The sequence below is a fragment of the Osmia lignaria genome, chromosome 15, assembly GCF_051020975.1.
Source record: "Osmia lignaria lignaria isolate PbOS001 chromosome 15, iyOsmLign1, whole genome shotgun sequence".
In the NCBI taxonomy this organism is placed as follows: Eukaryota; Metazoa; Arthropoda; class Insecta; order Hymenoptera; family Megachilidae; genus Osmia; species Osmia lignaria.
In genome coordinates this window covers 3,605,646-3,623,961 of record NC_135046.1, presented here as the reverse complement: position 1 = coordinate 3,623,961, position 18,316 = coordinate 3,605,646, and the positions used below count along the sequence as shown (strand labels likewise).

Here is an 18,316-nt window from a genome sequence, read left to right as displayed (position 1 = left end):
AAAAATGATGCCAGTGATAAAAAAGAACAAACTCAGCTGTTTAAAGTAAAGGTAAATGTAAGGAGGGGAATCTTTCACCAGCTGTCTTTGATCCGGGAAGAATGTTTAAGGAAAGCCTAACTAGAACATTTGTCTTCCCATGCGAAGATTCATGGGTAAACAAGTCAAATACTGGACGTACTTCTGCCCTTATACTTTCTCTTAACTAAAGGAAGCCTAAATTGCACGTCAGCGTATCTCATCGTAGCAAATTCGGTTCGTCAAGTATGAAACTGATGTAAGATTGCAATAAAAAGAGAGAAAAGGAAGTTAACCTAGTTCTTTTGCAAAAGCAACCCAAAAGAACGAACAAAAAAAATGATTACTGTTACACAAAAAACAAGACAGAATAAATGCAATGAATGTAATAATTAAGCATTAGAAATTTAATATTTGGACTTCGATAAAATTAATCTTTGAATTTCATGCCACCTTCACCCCGCGAAACTACCCTTATCACTAAAGTTAGGGAACGACCAAGATCTAATATACACCAAGGTTAACTTTTAACGCATTTTTTTTATTAAAAAACAGAGAAAAGTACTTATAACAAGACTTTACAATTTTTACATATATTAAATAGAGTATACATTATTCAGTTCTTTGAACAATAATTACAGTAAAACGCTGTATAAAATAAGATTATACAAGAAGTCTGTACAAAATACAAAAAATATAGGAACCATAGAAGAAATAAAAAAGAGATCAACTCTTATTTCTTCTCAGGGTTCTCGTCAGGTGCGTCTTCCACCGTCACTTCATTTTCTGTCGCTGGTTTCTCGGTCGTGATAGTTTCTCCTGTTGTTGTTGTTGTTAGTGGTGTTGTCGTCGTCGTCTCTCCTCGAATGGCAGGTTTCCCGGTGAACTCTATTTTGATCGTCCTCTCGTTCGGCTTTCCTTCAGTCTTCTTCAACGGCGCTGTGATTGTCAAAATTCCGTCGGAGGATATATTAGAGGCCAGTTGGTTTTCATCAACCTGTTCTGGTAACAGGTATTTCCTGACGAACTGTCTGGAGATGAAACCATGCTCGTCCCTCTTCTCTTCGTGTTTCGCCTCCACGACAATAAACCGATCGACCAGCTTCACGTTAATCTCTTCCGGTTTGAATTGCTGGACATCAAGGATGACCTTGAAGGTGTCCTTATCAGCCATTATGGTCGATACACCACTCTCACCCCGACGGAGGAGTTCGTTCAATGGTCTGTAGTAAAGATCAGTGGCTTTGCTTCCCGGATAGAACCTATCTATCGTGCTGGGGAAGAGTAGTTGTTCAGGGAAGAGCCCCATGCCGAAATTTTGATCCATCAGCCGATGGGGACGTTCCAAATCCGCCCACCATGCAGAGAACAACAACGGTAGAAGTGACATCTTGCGATCGTTGAATCTATTCACTTTTCAGAAAAATTTGTTAACTTGAATACTCAGATAAAATACACAGAGAATACGTTGAAAAAACAACACACACAGAATTCGCTTTGAAAATATCTGGTTCGCTGTCTCGATTGCAACTGGAGCTTTACCCTCACCGACGGCTATTTATGTAGCCTGGCTTTCTGTGTAGTGGGACATTATCTATATCGATGGCTTTCGAGAAGTTACCGGACTAAAACGAAAATATCATCGACGTGTTTTGCCTCCACGTATTTAGGCATGGTAGCTAATTGAACGACGGAATAATTAACGTTCTTGTTTTTCTCTAACCCTTGCAATATCGACCAATTTTCCTAACGATTGCTCGAATCGAATCGCATGTTTTGCGCTTCGAGCACCTTCTACACACGCCGATTGAATCTTCTGGAATTTGTTTTTCTTTGAAAAATTGTTGAACTATTAATTAAAGTATCTTATCAACGGCTTAGTTATTATTTTTAACTGATATTTTATACACGTGCCTTGTTTTTCATTTTTATATCGTACTCTTGTTTCTTTTATTGTGTTATTTCAGGTTCGGGGTCGTTTTTACGATTGTTAAATTTGATTTATAAATATTCTGATGGCTAAAATTATTGGTATGTTATTCTGTATTTAGAAAAGAGCGTTATAAAACGAATTCGAGGCCCAAATTGACGTGTTTTAATATTATTCGCGCTTGAATAATTTAAATAATGCAATTAAGTTACAGTTTTGATACATTCCTCTTACTTGTTAATTTTACATTAGTAATTTTATAATTTTAATTCAAATTAAAAAGATTTTAAAGAATTTAACATATAATATTTCACATTTTTCATTTATTATAAAAAAAATTGTAAAATTACAAGATAGATATAGACTACCAGCTCAAGAGAATGGAACATTCTACTACAATCTGGAATTTTCGAAAGTGTTTTTTCACACCACAGGTATATTACCTTTTAATTATATTTTTTAATTAACGTAGCCTATTATAGACGACCTCAATGACCTGAAAATAAATAAATAAGAACCAAGCTTTATTTAACCCGAAACAATACCGTTTCATTTATGTTGTTTATATTATAAAGAAGTGTATTTTTTTTTTTTAAATAAGAATAGAACACTTTGAGCGTTATAGTTTATCGTCAACATCTTCAAACTTTCATATTCCTCGGGTCTTATGTAAACTATCAATATCGAACGTTCTAGCAAATTCTCCTTTTTGAAATTTCGCGATTTTTCCAAATGGATCAATTCTGTATCTTGCGACTGCGCGTTGGTGAATCATTTACACGTAGAGATAAGTCAATGGTAACAGAATTGATTCACATTCGTAACACAACTGGCACCTAATGAAAAGAGACCATCCCAAATTAAACAAAACAGAGCCATGTAATTGCGAGGCGTTGTCTCAGCCCCCCTTTCTTTACAAGATAAACGAACATTATTCAAATGACATGTCATTCAATCGAATAAACGAAGAAAAACGGAATGTACATCCCCAGACAAATACCAACAATCTATCAGATCTTCTGGGACGAACTCTAATCCGTGATAAGTTTATTTTTCTTGCATACTTTCTGCGACTATTTTTTTAATGATAATCGTGTAGAAAATAGAAGCTTATCTGTGGGTGATGTATTGCTTTATGCGTAACAGATGCACCGGTGAAATTTGTTATGAAAAACATAATGAAAGAAGATAGGTATATGTAGTTTATTATAGTACAGTGTACTATCACTATAAGTTAAATTTTTATATAAACAAAAGACTGGTATTATTACTATAAAAAATGCATAGATCAATGTATTATAATATTATGTGGAAGATTATTTTCATTAAAATATGAATTCATTTGGAGGATTTTATGTCGTAACAGATATGTGAATTGTTCCATTTTTTATCGCTCGAATGGCTACCCTTCAGGGTTACTACGTCGCAGATGCGGCGTCGTCTCTGTTCTGTAAATAAATATATCGAATAGCGCCGAAATGCGTAGTAACCTTCCCATAACCTTCTCCTCTCATTGTCAGACGAGGGGCTCGCAGGTCTGATATAAGCGGAATGCGAAATACCCGGGAATCGAAACCTGGGAACTGACCAACGCAATTGGTTGGTGTTCTGTTTCTTTAATTCATTCTTTCATAAATTTTACACATTTACATTTTTCCCACGCTTTATCTGAATCATACCCAGAAAATTAAAATTTTCTATCGGTACATTTAATCAATTGATGGGAAGAGCGCTGAAATGGCGTCAATTTAAATTCAATTTTATTTTTTTTCATTTTGATTTTTATTTTATAAGTTTTAGATATGAAAGACTTCCATTTGAAAATTGGCTACCTAATTTTAGTCGAAGGAACACGGTATTTGGATAATCGAGGAGATTGTGTCGCATAAGGCAGATTACTGTCACTGCGATAGACAGAGTTTTAAATCAACTGCAGATAACTTGTTGCAGTTTCTGTATCAGGAAGAATCCTTACATTTGGCATTGTCTGTACCCTTTTAGCGATTACGTGTCGTCCAGCATGGAGGACCATCCGTCATTATATGCAGTTTTGATTCGGGATAAACACGCAGAAACCATTGTCCATTTCTTCCAGCCCATTAACTACACCAGAACGTTGTTAATATTTATTAAAGAATCATTTATTCAATCAATTAAAATAAAACATAAATAATTATGATAAATGTCTCAGAAGTTTAGAAAATTAAAAAAAATTATTGTTTCCCTGTGCTGTTTTGTATTATGGTGTTATTGTACCTCATTTGACATAACTTGTTATCAGAAAACGATAAATTATGATTCAATAAATGAATAAAGCAATTATTTTATCGGTACGCGTCATGAATTTCTCAGATAATGCTAATATAATGTACGACTTGAAAGTTTCAGCGTTATCGTTAATTATCAGAACAGCCAAAACAAATGTATTAGTAAATATAGTAAACGTAGGAGAAACGAAACGCTGCTGGATACAAACGTTTGTCAGACGTTGCACGAAGCAACGAAAACGTCGATACAAGGCTCAGACAGTATTGAACGTACGACACCTTGAAATTATACAAAAATTAACATATATTGTTAATTATAATTATTAACAATTATTAACAATAATTATTTACAATTATAATTATACTGTAATAGTAGTTTTATACATATTATACCATCTATACACAATTTTTACTCTACTGTATAAAAAATTGTCAGTGCATAATAAATTTTTATATGTGATGTGTTAAATTCTATTATATAATATTTCTATTTCCAAAAAACATTGTTAGTTTTTAGCTAGTAATTAGGCTGATATAATTTTGCAATTTCATAGAAATTATTTATTTAAATATACTTCTAAAATCTGAATAGATTTCCGTGAGGTATAAAAAGGAACGTATATTGGCAGAAAATGCGCGGCGGTAAAAATTTCAAATTTCCCTCTCTTCTGTTATATAATCAATAATTATATTCAATGATATTTATATATATGTACGTATATTCATCAGAAAATTCTGGAGGACTTTTAGAGCATTCTAGATCATTCAAGAAACTAAAAGCGACAATTCGAGAATGCGCGTGATCGAAGTTTCCGTGTACTATATATAGAAATTGCATTGCCGGCCGCGCGCCAGTATACAGAGAATAGGCGAGGCGTGTACATCGTCTGCGTGTTCTTGCCGGCAAACCCGTGCTTTTAAGGATTTTTGAAAGAAAAAGAAACCAAACAAAATGAGACGAGGAACGATGTTGATTCCAAAATTATTCTCTCACTGGTGGGAGACTTTGGAACGACCACATCGGTTGGTTAATCAACATTTTGGTAGACAGTTGCGACCGGATCAGTTCATCGAGTCCTTCTTCGAGAGATCGTCGCCGTTTCGTATGTTCCCGTATTCCTATGCGTTCCAACCTTTGTTAGAATTGGAACGTGAAGAAAAGGCTGCTGGATGGTCGGTATTAAAAGACGACAAAGACAAATTTCGAATAATACTCGACGTGCAACAGTTCAAACCCGAAGAGGTTAACGTGAAGGTTGTTGACAATTATATTGTCGTAGAAGGTAAGTAATAAAACATTTTAAAATAAAGATTGTAACAAGATTATTGTAATTACGCGTGGTTTTTTTTTGTAAATATCGTGTATGTAGAATGGAAGACTGATTTTTATTGTATTTCTTTTATAGGAAGACACGAAGAGAAGCAAGATGATCACGGTATGATTTCGAGGCACTTCGTGAGGAAGTACCTGGTACCGGAACAATGCGATCCTGAAAAGGCAACGAGTAGTTTGTCTTCGGATGGTGTTTTAACGATAGTAGCACCAAGGAAACCAGAAGCCATTGAAAATAAAAAAGAGAAAATTATCAAAATAGAGAAAACAGGGAAATTGTCAGAGGAACAGGAACAGGAACAGGAACAGCAAGAACCTCAGAAATTAAAACAAAGCGCATAGAAATTAGTTGTGTGCGTCTTATTTATGTAATTTAGTATTTTCACCTGTTTTTCTCGTGTTCTTTTATAGTGTATGTAGACATAGTGCACGTCTATGGATAATTTTTATATTTTTAAGTTTTGAACAATGAATTTGTACGAATTAAATAAAATACGTCGTAGAAAGGATATTTGTCTACTGTTATATAACCTTTTATGACTCAATAATTTTTAGATCGAGAGCTTCGAAATCGCTGACAACATACTTAAATAGTATATCTTTGAGATGTAAGAAACCCAAATTTTCGGTTCTGATTAAAAGAAAATTGAATTACGAAACTTAAAGATTTTGTGTCAATAATTTGAAGTTTTTATCAAAGTTCAATGCCAAAATGTTTCTTCATTTTATAGAATACAAGGAATTAAAGCAATAAACAAATCTCAGGTGTCTCTTGGATGTATGATGTCAGTTGTCACATTAAGGTTAAATAAAATATGTATATTGTGAAAATAATGTTTTCTATTATCGATAATTACATATGTTTGAATATTTTATAGATTGTCTTTGAGATAGAAGAGGATCCATAATGAATTACGCCGGCTGCTGTGGATCTTCTCACCAAAACCCTTTGCAATTTGAAAAATACATTGATTTCCGTACTGATGATTAGATTTCTCAACGCATAATTTAAACCATACTATTATCAGGCAATTTTTACAGAGATAAAATCGCAATCTATTCGTATCGCGTCAAGGTTAGTCATAATGTGCAATTCCATGAACTAATAACTGCAAATTACAACTCAACTATTCTATAGGAATGATATAATCTCAGGAAGCAAATGAAAAATATTTGAATCCTACAAAATTTCGAAATACACTAACGTTCGTGTAATGCTAAGTTAATTTACCCTTGGATACAGTACAAAGGACTAAACCTGTGTTTAAAATGAAAAAAACAAGTTTGAAAACAAAATTTAAAGAACTATGTTTTTATCGCTAAAGTATGGATGTATAGGGAGATTAGGAGGAATACGAAGGATTGAATTAAAGACATTTTAATTTTTTTACTTAGAAATTTATTAACATTAAAAAATGACCATACATTAAAGTCTTCAAAGTCTCATACTGGCAGAGAATATAATATATACATACATACTCTCTAATGGAAACTAAACGATGAGTTATGAAACGCAAATGACAACTTATAAATACATATATGTACTATCATAAACGTTCGCTAAACTTTAATGTAACATACAACACTATGTGATATAATATAAAATTTTAAATTGTGATTAAACGATGAACGACTATAGCGAATAGGAATATTATAAATGGCAGAAAAAGTACATTTCTCCTTCACTTCTTCTCTTCTTTCTTCTCCTCGCCGCCCTGCTTCTGCTGCTGTTTCACGGGTTTGCTTTGGATTGCCGGTTTGCCGGTATGTTCGATCTTGACGGTTCGCTCGTTTTCAAGCTTTGGCTGGTCCTTTCTAGGTGCGGTGATTGTGAGTACACCGTCGGATGACAGCTTCGACTGAACTTGGTCCACGTCGCACTGTTCAGGTATCAGGTATTTTCTCATGAACTGACGGGAGATCCAGCCGTGTTCATCGCGCTTCTCTTCGTGTTTCGCAGAAACCATCACGTACTTATCGACGACTTTCACGTCGATCTCATTAGGCTCGAACTGTTGGACGTCGAGCACTACCTGGAACTTGTCCTTATCAGCCTGGACGGTGGACGTACCCGTTTCGTTGGTGCGGAGTAGATCAGCCCATGGTCTGTAGTAGGAAGCTCGCCTTCTGGGTTGAAGATAATGATCCATGCGGCTCGGTGACAACAGTTGTTCCGGATAGAGGCCCAAGCCGAAGTTTTGGTCCAGGAGCCGGTGCGGGCGTTCCAAATCCTCCCACCAGTCAGAAAACAGCAATGGTACCAGAGACATGATTTTTATTTCTTGATCTTCTTTACTTAATGAATTTGAATATAACGTATTTAACCGTAGGCGCTATGTAGAATTCGCGTGAAACTCGCTCAAGTTTTGCGATCTTCACTCTTTGGTTGCTATTCAAGTACTGCCTGCTACGGTCCCCGCCACTCGTATTTATGCGCGAGCTCGCGCAGGTCTCGACGCCTCGCGAAGTTTCGAGAATCGAGCGGCTACCGAGGAAACGTTGAATCGCCGGCTCACGTATGTACGCAATTTTATTTGAATTATTCTCTGTTTATGTGTATAATTAACCAATGTGAACCTAGGCGAATACGTTTATATATTATTTATAACCGATTCTGCAGAATTTTATTTTTTTCCAGAGCCTTCTTCTTTGGGTTTGTTTTGGTAAATTTTATATGGTTATATTATAATTTTTTTAATGATCCTTTAGAAATTGCATTATTTCAACACTTCTGAAATGAATTTTATTCGCGATTTGTTATTTTAAATTTTTTGATTGAAATAATGTAGCCAATTACTCTCAAATGTAGGTAATTTGGTTTTATTTACAGCAGGAGGTGGAAAGGTCGTTTAGCTTTGTGAAAGCAAAGCATGTTTGTATTGCTAAATATAAAAAATGTTTTTAATTTATGTTTACATGAATTATTTCAGTTATCTTTAGGATGATAGTTTTTGAATTCTAACGTGTAAATTTAAGTTAAATTAAATGTTTTATTAATTGTATGACAGCAATATCGTTTAAAATTTAATTGAAATTCAATAATGTGTTTCAATATGTAATATCCAACATTATTTTACTACAATAAAGCGTTTAAATTAAAGAATATTCATATGTATAGTTCTAATCTCAGTTTCTATAGCTTTACTGTTCTAGATTTTAAAGTTTCTAGTCATTTCCGCGCCCTGAATTTTCTAGTACAAAATGTATTTATGTATGTATACATCCACTAATCTTAAAAAACAATATAAAATAAAAACTTTAATTGCTATTCATGTTGTATAAAATATGATATAAATAATACATCAACATTTATCTGTAAATATCATAAACATAACTAAGTTCCATTTTCAAAACAATTTAAAATTTAAGCTAGATCTAACAAATTTTTTATTGAATACAATTTTTAAGACATTTCAACACATATATTTTGTATTATGTTTTCTTTTTTCAATATTCTAGGAAAATTATATTTGATAATAGTACATTATTCTAAGCACTATCAAAACATAAAAATAGCATTTCATTACATAAAGAAGAGGTATTATACAAGATTAAACATCGACTAAATTAAATTTTACATTAAATTATTATATGTTACACAGAAAATTCAAAATATTATTTAGACGAGCCGGCTAGATATTCGCGCGTTTTTTGCAACTGCCATGACAGACAGAGTCTGATGAGTGCATTTCCATTATTCTCTGAAATAGCATTGATATTTTGATCAAGTGACACATATCCTGAATCTTTGTACTTTCTAGAATCTTGCTTTTCCATTCCACATGTTATAAATGATCGTATTTGCTCGTTATTTTGAATTTTGCATTGCATATCTCGAAAGCTCGACTTCGGGAAAATTCTATATGCTACCGTTTACTAATACCCCCACTACGTTCTTGGACGAAAGCGATATATACCCGCGCGCAGCGGCCATTGCAAGTAAAATCGAAGCAAGCTCTTGAAGTGGCGTTTTACTGTTGCAAAACTCTTGGTGCATTTCAAGTGCGAAAGTGTACGAGATCATCGTGCATTGAACTATTTAAGAAGTGAATTACGAATTCCAAGTGAAAGAGACAACAGACTTTGTGCCAACAAATTCATATTTTGCTGGAGGTTAAAGAAATAAAAGAAGAATGTCTCTTATACCGATGCTATTCTCCAACTGGTGGGAGGGTCTGGATAGACCTCATCGCTTGTTCGATCAGAATTTTGGATTACCTTTGAGTCCTGAGGATTTGCCCACAACTTTGGTTCCGTACGACCCGGAAGTTATGGTACTCAGACCTCGTCGCCGGGGACTCCGAAGATTCCAGCCCTACGAGAGAGCCTTAGAACGCAAAACTAGTGGAACATCAACGGTACAAGCTGACAGGAACAAATTCCAAGTCACACTGGATGTTCAGCAGTTTGCTCCAGAGGAAGTGACTGTTAAAGTTGTGGGAAAGAATGTAATTATCGAGGGAAAACACGAAGAGAAGCAAGACGAGCACGGCTGGATTTCCAGACAATTTGTACGAAAATACCTAGTACCCGAACAGTGTGATATTGATCAAATTCAATCCAGTTTGTCATCTGATGGAGTGTTAACAATCACTGCTCCAAGGAAGGAACCAGAGTCAAAGAATGAAAGAGTTATCAAAATCCAAGCCACAGGACAGCCTGCTCTGAGGGAGGATGCGAAATCAAATGAAGTACAACAGAATGAGAAACCTTCACCCCCAAAGACTCCAGCACAACAAAGAGGACAGAAGGAGCATACAGTCAAGGCTGCTTAAGAAGATACTTATTCATTTAAAATTGGTTGCATTTTAGCATCACACATATTTCATCTTCATAAACAGTATTTTCTCACTTCATCCCTTTTATATTAACTTCTACCATTTTTATTCATTCCATTTAAGTTGAGAGAGTTGTGTTTTAGTTTTTTTTCTTTTTCAATTTTTCGTTCCTATAAGATCATACTTTAGATTATTCAATTTCATATCTTAATAGACATATAAGAAAACTCTTGTTTTTTATCTATTGTATTTAAGATTAATTTGTCATAGTGTTTTGTAATAAAAGTATTGTTTTTATATAATTCTTGGTATTTATTATCCCTTAGGTTAGTACATAATTATAGGAAAACAGAATAAATTGTACAAAAACAGTTTTTATTAAAACTTTAATATAATTGTACATTTGTAATAAAAAGAAATAAAATCTAACAGTTAGTATTTGATATAAAATTAAAAAATGATTCTTTGAAAATGGACGGCAGTGCGCGACGTGTTAAAATATAATTATGTTCAATAAAACAGTATAAACTGTACAATAATTATATTCATTTATATGTTAAATGACCTGCACTGCATACAAATCTTTCAACAGAACTTACATGATACTGTTTAATTATACAAAAATAGTAATACTTTAATTTCTAAAGATCTTTTGGACGGAATATCATTTCTCTAAGCATAAGTTTTTAACTATATAGATTCTAAGTCATTTGCAGAAATGTTAGTGATGTTTTTGTTGCAGATCTGAATGAGAGTGTTGTTTTACATTAATTATTTGGTAACATAACAATTCTTAAACGGCTTATTTACACTATACAGTGTGTTTTTGACCGGGTGGCATTTCATCAAAATTTCTTTAAATTAAAAAAACACGTAGCGCTATCTACTGTTTGATGTCAAAAATTAGTTTTTTGATTCTGCCGATAGGGAGCGCAAAAAATTTGTCTTTTTTTCAGTACTCCTTTCCAACACCAGGTGGTGCATTTTACAGTGCCGGTCTTTTAAAACAGAAATTTTGACAAATTCTCAGCACCAGGTCAAAACATCCTGTATATACACACGAAATGTATTAAGTTAATACACCAGAGAAACTTGAGATAAATTTCACGGATTCAATGTATGCAAATGAATTTAAGTAAACCTGAAATGTAAGTATTTGATATTTTCATAAAGTCCTATGATGCAAATTGTATAGCAATACCTATAAGTAATAATAGTGTTGAAATTGTAATACTGGCAGCAGTATTACATCTATGATCAAAGTAACAGAAACACCATGTTACTTCATCATAGTACTCCCTATGAATATCTAGTTGGAAAATGGAATTATTTACGTAATGTCCCAATCTAACATCTTTGGCAGCTGGTCTACAGCCTTCATATCTATCAGCTGGAATGTCTGTCCTAAAACCACGTACAGAGCTTAGACACTCACGTGTTATCACAGTCTCAGCTGAAATACATTCAGAAAATATAATTATACACTGAACATTAAAATATTAACAAAATATCCTTATTTCCTGGTTTTACCTTCTTTCTTTTCAATAATTTTTACACATTTATCGTCATATTCTGGGCAAGTTTCTCCCCAGTACCATAACCAATTCAAAGGAGTGCCACACCCAGGTTGATTACTGTTACATCTGTAACAGTATAAACTTTCTCCTAAAAATATAATTGTACATGGTAAATACATCGATTCGCATTAATCATACTCTTTGTACAATAATTAAACTATTGTTATACCTTCAGTAATGAGTACACTTAAAAGGAAGACAATAATAAAGGTTGATTTGTTCAGTTTCATAACTGATGTGTATAAAATAACGATAAATGGTCACAAATTACGTAATACAATGACCGTAATTCAAATACACAATAAGAAAAAGTGGAAATATTTTACATATCACATGAATGATGCGAAAACGAACTCAAGTTTATGTTTTTACTTGGTATTTCTTTCAACTTGGAGTATACTGATGCCTACTTGGGATCAGATCTTGGTACTTTCTTGTATGGTTGTTGGTATTACTTTGTTAGAAACCCTAGTTGAATTTGTGATTTTTCAAAATGAAGGGGCATTATTTGATTCGTACTAACGATCCAGAATATTTTACTGACTCCAGAAAGTTAAAAAATTTAAATATTTCTGGGAAACTAAGGAGGATTTAGTTATATTAGTACCGAATGTTCCACAATAGATGGCTATAGCGCTTTTATGCCTCAGACACTGTTATTTCATTTTCGTTATAAGGGCTTTAAACAAAGTGTAATGCCACTTTTTGAGCTACATTAGGACCATTGAATGTTTCAATGGTTCTATTGTAGCATAAATATCACTTAGTTTGCGAAAAAGCACAATCTTCTATTTCATTAATTTTTTACTTCACCGCTAGATAGCAATAGTAATACTATTTTCAAAGAGCGCGTGGGTGCTAATATAAAATAAAATGCATAAAAATAAAAATGAAACTTATAGTACAGATCAACTAGATCCTTAAAAGCAAGGAAGCTAGAAGCAAATATTTCCTTAAATATAAAAAGCCAGCACGTTAAATTAAATATAAGAAATTTTAATTCAATATTGATTGACTCATCATTTTAATATACATTAATTTCTACAATAAATAAAATTCCCTGGTTCTGTGAAATATCTAACCAAGCGAAGTAAACGTGAAAATTAGTCGACCAATATCTCGCAGCGATTCTCACCATAAGAATCGGTGGCACTATATTACGATCGTTGGATATCGTCTTAGAGAAGTCGTCCTTATTGTCGCCGGGCGAGATCTCTAGATTTTGTCCTTATCCTCGGACAACCGGCGAAAACTTTTACGATAAACTCGACGGAAATGTTCTTCCTACCCTTTTCCGGCTTTTCCATTCGAACACTGAAAATGCGATTCCGTAATCTTGAAGTACATATATATACATAGAGTTACACCTCCTTCTTCCTTGTGTCGTTTCAGATACTTGGATATAGATACGGAACGAGAGGTAAAGGTTTGAACGGAGGAAATATGGAGAGAGGTCGAAGGGTTTTGGATATCTCATGGATTCCAGGAGTAGCCGCCTGAGGCGTTTAACCAATTAGCTAACTCCACGGTACTTCACCCTCGAAACCGCTAACGAAGAACCTAAGCGAACGAAGAAAACCGGGAGGATAGAGCAGGAAGAAGAGGAGGGGAAGAAGGAGGAGGAAAATCCAGATATTCCTCGCGGGGTGGATTCTACTTCCTGCATGGATGATTCGCCCGCAGCTCTTCCCGCCGTTTCTACTGCTCTCCCGAAGGACGGGTGTTGCTTCTACGTCGTCAGTTTTACTTCGTCTTCTGTTTATTTTCGTAAGACGTTCGCGATCAACTAGATTTCGAAGAGCACACTACCGTTTAAAAATATTTGCTCAGGTGCATATTTAATTTCTACACTTTCACATAAGTGAATTTTCTAGATCCATAAGTTTCCTTTCCTCCCAAATTTACGATTCAAGATTAGCATTATCGGGCTTCATTTCCAATTGAGATCATCTCCATTCTTTACCCTCTGTTTCTCCTCTGCTTTTATTTCTCCAAAGTTTAGACCAGGGAATATAAGGGTAGTTCAACGAGACCGTTAAGTTTCCATCTTGGTTGCCATTTAACGCTTTGGAAAGAGCCTGGAGCGGCGAAAGCGGTAGACAAGCTGCTGGGATGGAAAAAAAAGAAGGCAGAAAGAATGGGCGGGAAACAAAATACGAGAAACTTACGGTGGATAAAGGATACAGGTATAGAACTCAATAACACTTAAAAATCATTTTAATTGTGTTAGACGAAAAGACTAATTAAAAGATGGTAATATAATTTTGTTACACAGAAGAATAGCAATTTCCTCGAACGCGACATTAGTTTCATGATAGTCTTTGCTTATCGTGTCGCGGCACGTTTAAATTCCTGTTTATCGAGACACCGAGTAAATTGCCTTTGAAGGAGTGCTCTACGTCGCGGAGAGATTTATCGTTGCACCAACTTCCGTGGACTTTTCCTCGTAGGAAGCGAGACGATGCTCTCACGTCTGTTGCGACGTGACGGCATAACTTTGCATAGACCGATATGAGTCACCTACACGTCATTCGTATGTACAAACCTTTCCAGTCGAATCTTATGATCGAGATAAGGCGTTCGAGTGTTCGGCTACGAGCCACGACTCGTTGGCATCTGCATCGCGTGATAAGCTGCGACGCGAATACGAAAGAGTGTGTCCCTTCTCTGCAAATTTATAGGGGATCTTCTTCCTATACTGTTTCACCGTGCAAACGCACCGAAACCGATCGCATTTTAATGCTACGATCACGCAGGAAATTGTAATTTTTGGGAAAATGTTTATTCATCTTTTCTATGAGTAACCTTCAGTGTTTGGAAATTAACCTTTAAAGGTGTCTATAAATTGAATAATATAACAAAGATTTCATATAAAGGTAAAAAAGTTCGAACAAAATAAGTAATTTTTCAAAAATTTATTTCAAATAAAGTTGCGACATAATATCCTCCTGAGGTTACAGTGGTACTAATCTGCATTCTAAGACGAACTTCTTTTATAGTAGCCAACGAAGGCTTCTGATTGGTCAGCTAAGTCTTCAAAGTTTTAGTTGATCAGTTGACCAATCAAAACATCGGCAATGACCACGTGACAGGGGTAGTATATAAGGACGGTGCCCCCATAATTCACTGTTCACTTCGAACTTTCGAAGAGTACAGAGTGTAACATAGTGTTTTATTATAAAATAACCATCAAACGCATTTTACAAAGGTTTGTTTAAAACAAAATAAGTTAATAATCAGGATAATAATTGATTAACAATCAATAATTAAGCACAATAAATAACTTAACAAGTTCTGTTGCAGGTTATTCTTCGTCCTCTTACCTCGTCGTCTCTTCTGCGAATCAGAACTGTCGAATTTGAACCTCATGTCGCCATCTTTGTTAATCGATCGAAGGATCGATTATAGCACTTATTGTGACAGGACGTGTTGACAGCTTCTTCTACTTTTAGGTAACTACTTTGCATTAATTTACATTAATCTCTTCTGGATTGCTTGTATCCATACTTTCTGTACTTTACTTTATATTTTATAAGATTTTTACATGAATTAAGAAGAATCAATCATTTTATTAATATTTCTGCCCTTGCGTTCCGCGTGCATGCTATGTATAACCTAGTTAAGTGGTCATATCGATGTTGTATGATACATATATTGATTTTTGTATGAAATTTTGTAGAAAACATTATAAATTTAACGATGTTAAGTTATGACACCGTGTTTTTATTGTAATATTGTAGAGGTGTTTAGTATGAGACTACATTAAGAGGGAGAGAGAAGAGTAGGAATGGCGCAAAAACGCCAGATTCGAAATTGCTAGCGCTCTCTATACTCCACGAGGCAAATTGAAATACGGGGGCACAGGGAACAACTGGTAAGTTACTTTCATTCCTCTTTTTTAATATATATTAACGAAATTAATTGTATTCAAATCATTCTTATAATTACTTAGCAGTGTTTCGTATATTTTTGTCTTAAATAATGTTTTTTATTTTTTATTTTGTTACAGACTGCACAAGTTTGTTGAAGCTGCTGGACCTTCCTTGATGACATTCGAGATGACCTTCTTGATGACTTCCTTCTTCTCCTATATGGCAATCTCCTAGCTGGTTGTTGGCATCCTCCTACCTGGTTGTTGAGCATCCCACTACTTGACTGTTGCAAGCAGATTTTCGCTACTATCGGTGAGTTGCATGCTTTATGGTTCCTCCGGTGCCCAATCATGCCGTAGGACGAATGGTCCGAAACGGCACGGGTCACTGGTTGTATATGTGGTTTTGGCGAGCATAGTGACCATGGGTATGATTATACTCATGAGTAGTAACACTTTTATTGTGTTTCATTTTCTTAGTTCAGGCTAGGTCTTCTTGTACTTCGCGTTTATTAATACAAATATTATTTTAAATCTGTATATTTAAATGGACATATAAAAAATATGTATATTAATATTTTTAAATATTCTAAGTTCTAATGTTGAAATAATTTGGTTATTGATTTAATTATGTTTAGTATAGTGCTAATTCGAGTACAATTCGAGAATTTTGCAACAGTATTAAAGTTTAATTTATTCTGTATTGAAGTAACTTATTTATACTTTCGTGAAAAGTATAACAATTCATGTGCAAGAAGACATTTCGCGGCGGGTAGATTTCCAAGTCAGAGCAACACGCTTGAACACCTTTTGTGTACCTATTCTTGAAAATTTGCTCTGAGGAGGGAGTCGCCTGAGGATGTTTTAATCTTTTTTTATTTTTCAGAGTAAATTTTTTTTTATTACAAAGAATTTAAGATTAGAGTCATTTTGCTTTTAATAAAAGTCCTTTCCTTTTCAATCAGTTTATTTCAATTAAAATCTTCCTTTTCAATATTTTCTCTTAAAGCTTTATATTTACAAAATTGAATCACCTTTATTAAGAACCAAGTAATTGAAAATGATGAAATAAAAGCTCGTTAGATATTTTTATATTAATGCACTTTTTCAGTTGAGGATTTTCAGGTTTAACTATTTCCGTGTTTATTGCCAAAACGCATTCAAGTGCTCAGGTGCTACTTGGATGGGTAGAGGCAACGGACACGATGACCTAGTTTATAAGAATAATAATTAATAAGCGGCTGGCATTGTGTTAGTATATCGAGCACGACGTAATTTCCACATGTGTGTGTGGTTAGGAAGTGGGATTGCGTCGGTTTAATAACTTTTTCATTTAACTTTTAATTGAAATAATATTTTATTCAACAAGAAGAACGATAAACGTACAAACCAAATACTATTATTACCATTACTGTTACCTTTGCCATATTATCATTACTATAAAATATTTTATATCAAAGTAGTTAAATGAATTTTTTAATTATCATTATACGCAATGATTGCTAGCCTTGCCAGACGATTTCAGTGAAAAATGGTACGTACTTTAGAGTATGTTGTGAGATGTAGCTCGGGTGACGGAGGCGTCCCGGGACGTTCTCCCTAGTTTAGGCTTTTGCACCCGGGTGGAGTGTTTGAAAGCCGTGGAATGAGTTTTTGTGAGAATGAGACTTCGTCTTTTTTTAAATATAGGGTTAGGTAGGTAGGTAGCTTACCTTCTGGAGTGTGTGTGCTAGATTGTAAGTAGGTAGGGCCAGGGCAGGTTGTCACAGTCTCTTTGTCGGGTAGGCGCGATTTCGCGTGATCAACCTGTACCTGGAATATATTTGAAGAATTGACAATACAATCGACGCGAACGGAGTACACCGTTCCGTTTTGGTTTTATCTGTCCAATTTTTCAAATTTTTGGCGACTTCTCAGTCGTCATGCATGGTCGAAATGATAGAGTTTCGATCATTTAGAGTTAAGTTTCAGTTGGGCGGACCGCCCGAAGAAAGAAAAGGCCATGTGCCGAAGAGCCCCGGTAAAATTTGCCATTGAAAAGGGGAACTACTAATGATTTTGCATCCTTTTGAAAAGAAGGATGGGAAATCATTATCGTTACTACTTTGTCACTGTGCTCGCTTGTAGTTGTAGTTTCATAATTTCAGGAGAAGAGGGGGCCCGTGACCTCCATGATTTTGGGCAAATCGTGGTATCAATGTAGTGTTGCGAACATTTATCGCGATTGAAATTAGAGTTGCGAATATTTATCGTGATTTTGATTTAGTGTTGCGAATTTTGAATGTCGTGCTTGCTCCTTTTTACTTTGCTTCAAGATACAGTTTTGTTTTGTAATGTTGATTATATTAGCGAGGCGTATAGAAAATTCACTGCTCGTTTTGAAATTATTTTTTTTGAATTTTAGTATTGTAATTTATTGAATTTTAATTATGTTTCTGTTAAAAATAATGTTAGGAATAAAAATAATTTGCAGAATTTTTTAATAATTAGCGTTGCGATAATGAATATTCGGGTTTTTGCATTAGTGTTGCGATATATGATG

General features: G+C 34.5%; 4 protein-coding genes, 1 long non-coding RNA gene and 1 pseudogene across 6 annotated transcripts; 3 read left to right on the top strand and 3 right to left on the bottom strand.

Annotated features, from left to right (window-relative positions):
- Nucleotides 1-538: 538 nt before the first annotated feature.
- Nucleotides 539-1,684, bottom strand: LOC117611997 (protein lethal(2)essential for life). The gene has a single exon (XM_034340578.2). The coding sequence runs from the start codon at nucleotides 1,406-1,408 to the stop codon at nucleotides 752-754; it is 657 nt and encodes a 218-aa protein (XP_034196469.1). The 5' UTR covers nucleotides 1,409-1,684; the 3' UTR covers nucleotides 539-751.
- Nucleotides 1,685-5,055: 3,371 nt separating this feature from the next.
- Nucleotides 5,056-6,061, top strand: LOC117611999 (protein lethal(2)essential for life-like). Its single transcript, XM_034340583.2, has 2 exons — nucleotides 5,056-5,498; nucleotides 5,622-6,061. The coding sequence occupies exons 1-2, from the start codon at nucleotides 5,168-5,170 to the stop codon at nucleotides 5,888-5,890; spliced, it is 600 nt and encodes a 199-aa protein (XP_034196474.2). The 5' UTR covers nucleotides 5,056-5,167; the 3' UTR covers nucleotides 5,891-6,061.
- An 863-nt stretch (nucleotides 6,062-6,924) lies between these two features.
- LOC117612000 (protein lethal(2)essential for life) lies at nucleotides 6,925-7,965 on the bottom strand. The gene has a single exon (XM_034340584.2). It carries the CDS (start codon nucleotides 7,816-7,818, stop codon nucleotides 7,231-7,233), a length of 588 nt encoding a protein of 195 aa, XP_034196475.1. The 5' UTR covers nucleotides 7,819-7,965; the 3' UTR covers nucleotides 6,925-7,230.
- Nucleotides 7,966-9,466: 1,501 nt separating this feature from the next.
- LOC117600019 (protein lethal(2)essential for life pseudogene) lies at nucleotides 9,467-10,575 on the top strand (annotated as a pseudogene).
- A 145-nt stretch (nucleotides 10,576-10,720) lies between these two features.
- On the bottom strand, nucleotides 10,721-12,413 carry crim (QVR superfamily protein crim). The gene is made up of 3 exons (XM_034314940.2): nucleotides 12,073-12,413; nucleotides 11,857-11,991; nucleotides 10,721-11,779 (listed from the first exon to the last, which is right to left on the bottom strand). Exons 1-3 carry the CDS (start codon nucleotides 12,131-12,133, stop codon nucleotides 11,502-11,504), a joined length of 474 nt encoding a protein of 157 aa, XP_034170831.2. The 5' UTR covers nucleotides 12,134-12,413; the 3' UTR covers nucleotides 10,721-11,501.
- An 869-nt stretch (nucleotides 12,414-13,282) lies between these two features.
- LOC117600022 (uncharacterized) lies at nucleotides 13,283-16,366 on the top strand. 2 transcript variants are annotated; one of them, XR_004580370.2, is made up of 4 exons: nucleotides 13,283-14,089; nucleotides 15,207-15,355; nucleotides 15,644-15,777; nucleotides 15,913-16,366. It is a non-coding gene; the product is annotated as an uncharacterized LOC117600022 (long non-coding RNA). The 2 variants fall into 2 exon arrangements; XR_004580368.2 differs by lacking the exon at nucleotides 13,283-14,089 and adding an exon at nucleotides 14,328-15,111.
- Nucleotides 16,367-18,316: the final 1,950 nt, after the last annotated feature.

Bases quoted from the DNA above. Each gene is read 5' to 3' on its own strand.
- LOC117611997 (XM_034340578.2), bottom strand. From the start codon at position 1,408: ATGTCACTTCTACCGTTGTTGTTCTCTGCATGGTGGGCGGATTTGGAA.
- LOC117611999 (XM_034340583.2), top strand. From the start codon at position 5,168: ATGAGACGAGGAACGATGTTGATTCCAAAATTATTCTCTCACTGGTGG. The intron at 5,499-5,621 runs GTAAGTAATAAA...TTTCTTTTATAG, and splicing joins CAATTATATTGTCGTAGAAG to GAAGACACGAAGAGAAGCAA.
- LOC117612000 (XM_034340584.2), bottom strand. From the start codon at position 7,818: ATGTCTCTGGTACCATTGCTGTTTTCTGACTGGTGGGAGGATTTGGAA.
- crim (XM_034314940.2), bottom strand. From the start codon at position 12,133: ATGAAACTGAACAAATCAACCTTTATTATTGTCTTCCTTTTAAGTGTA. The intron at 11,992-12,072 runs GTATAACAATAG...TTATATTTTTAG, and splicing joins AAGTGTACTCATTACTGAAG to GAGAAAGTTTATACTGTTAC. The intron at 11,780-11,856 runs GTAAAACCAGGA...AATGTATTTCAG, and splicing joins AATTATTGAAAAGAAAGAAG to CTGAGACTGTGATAACACGT.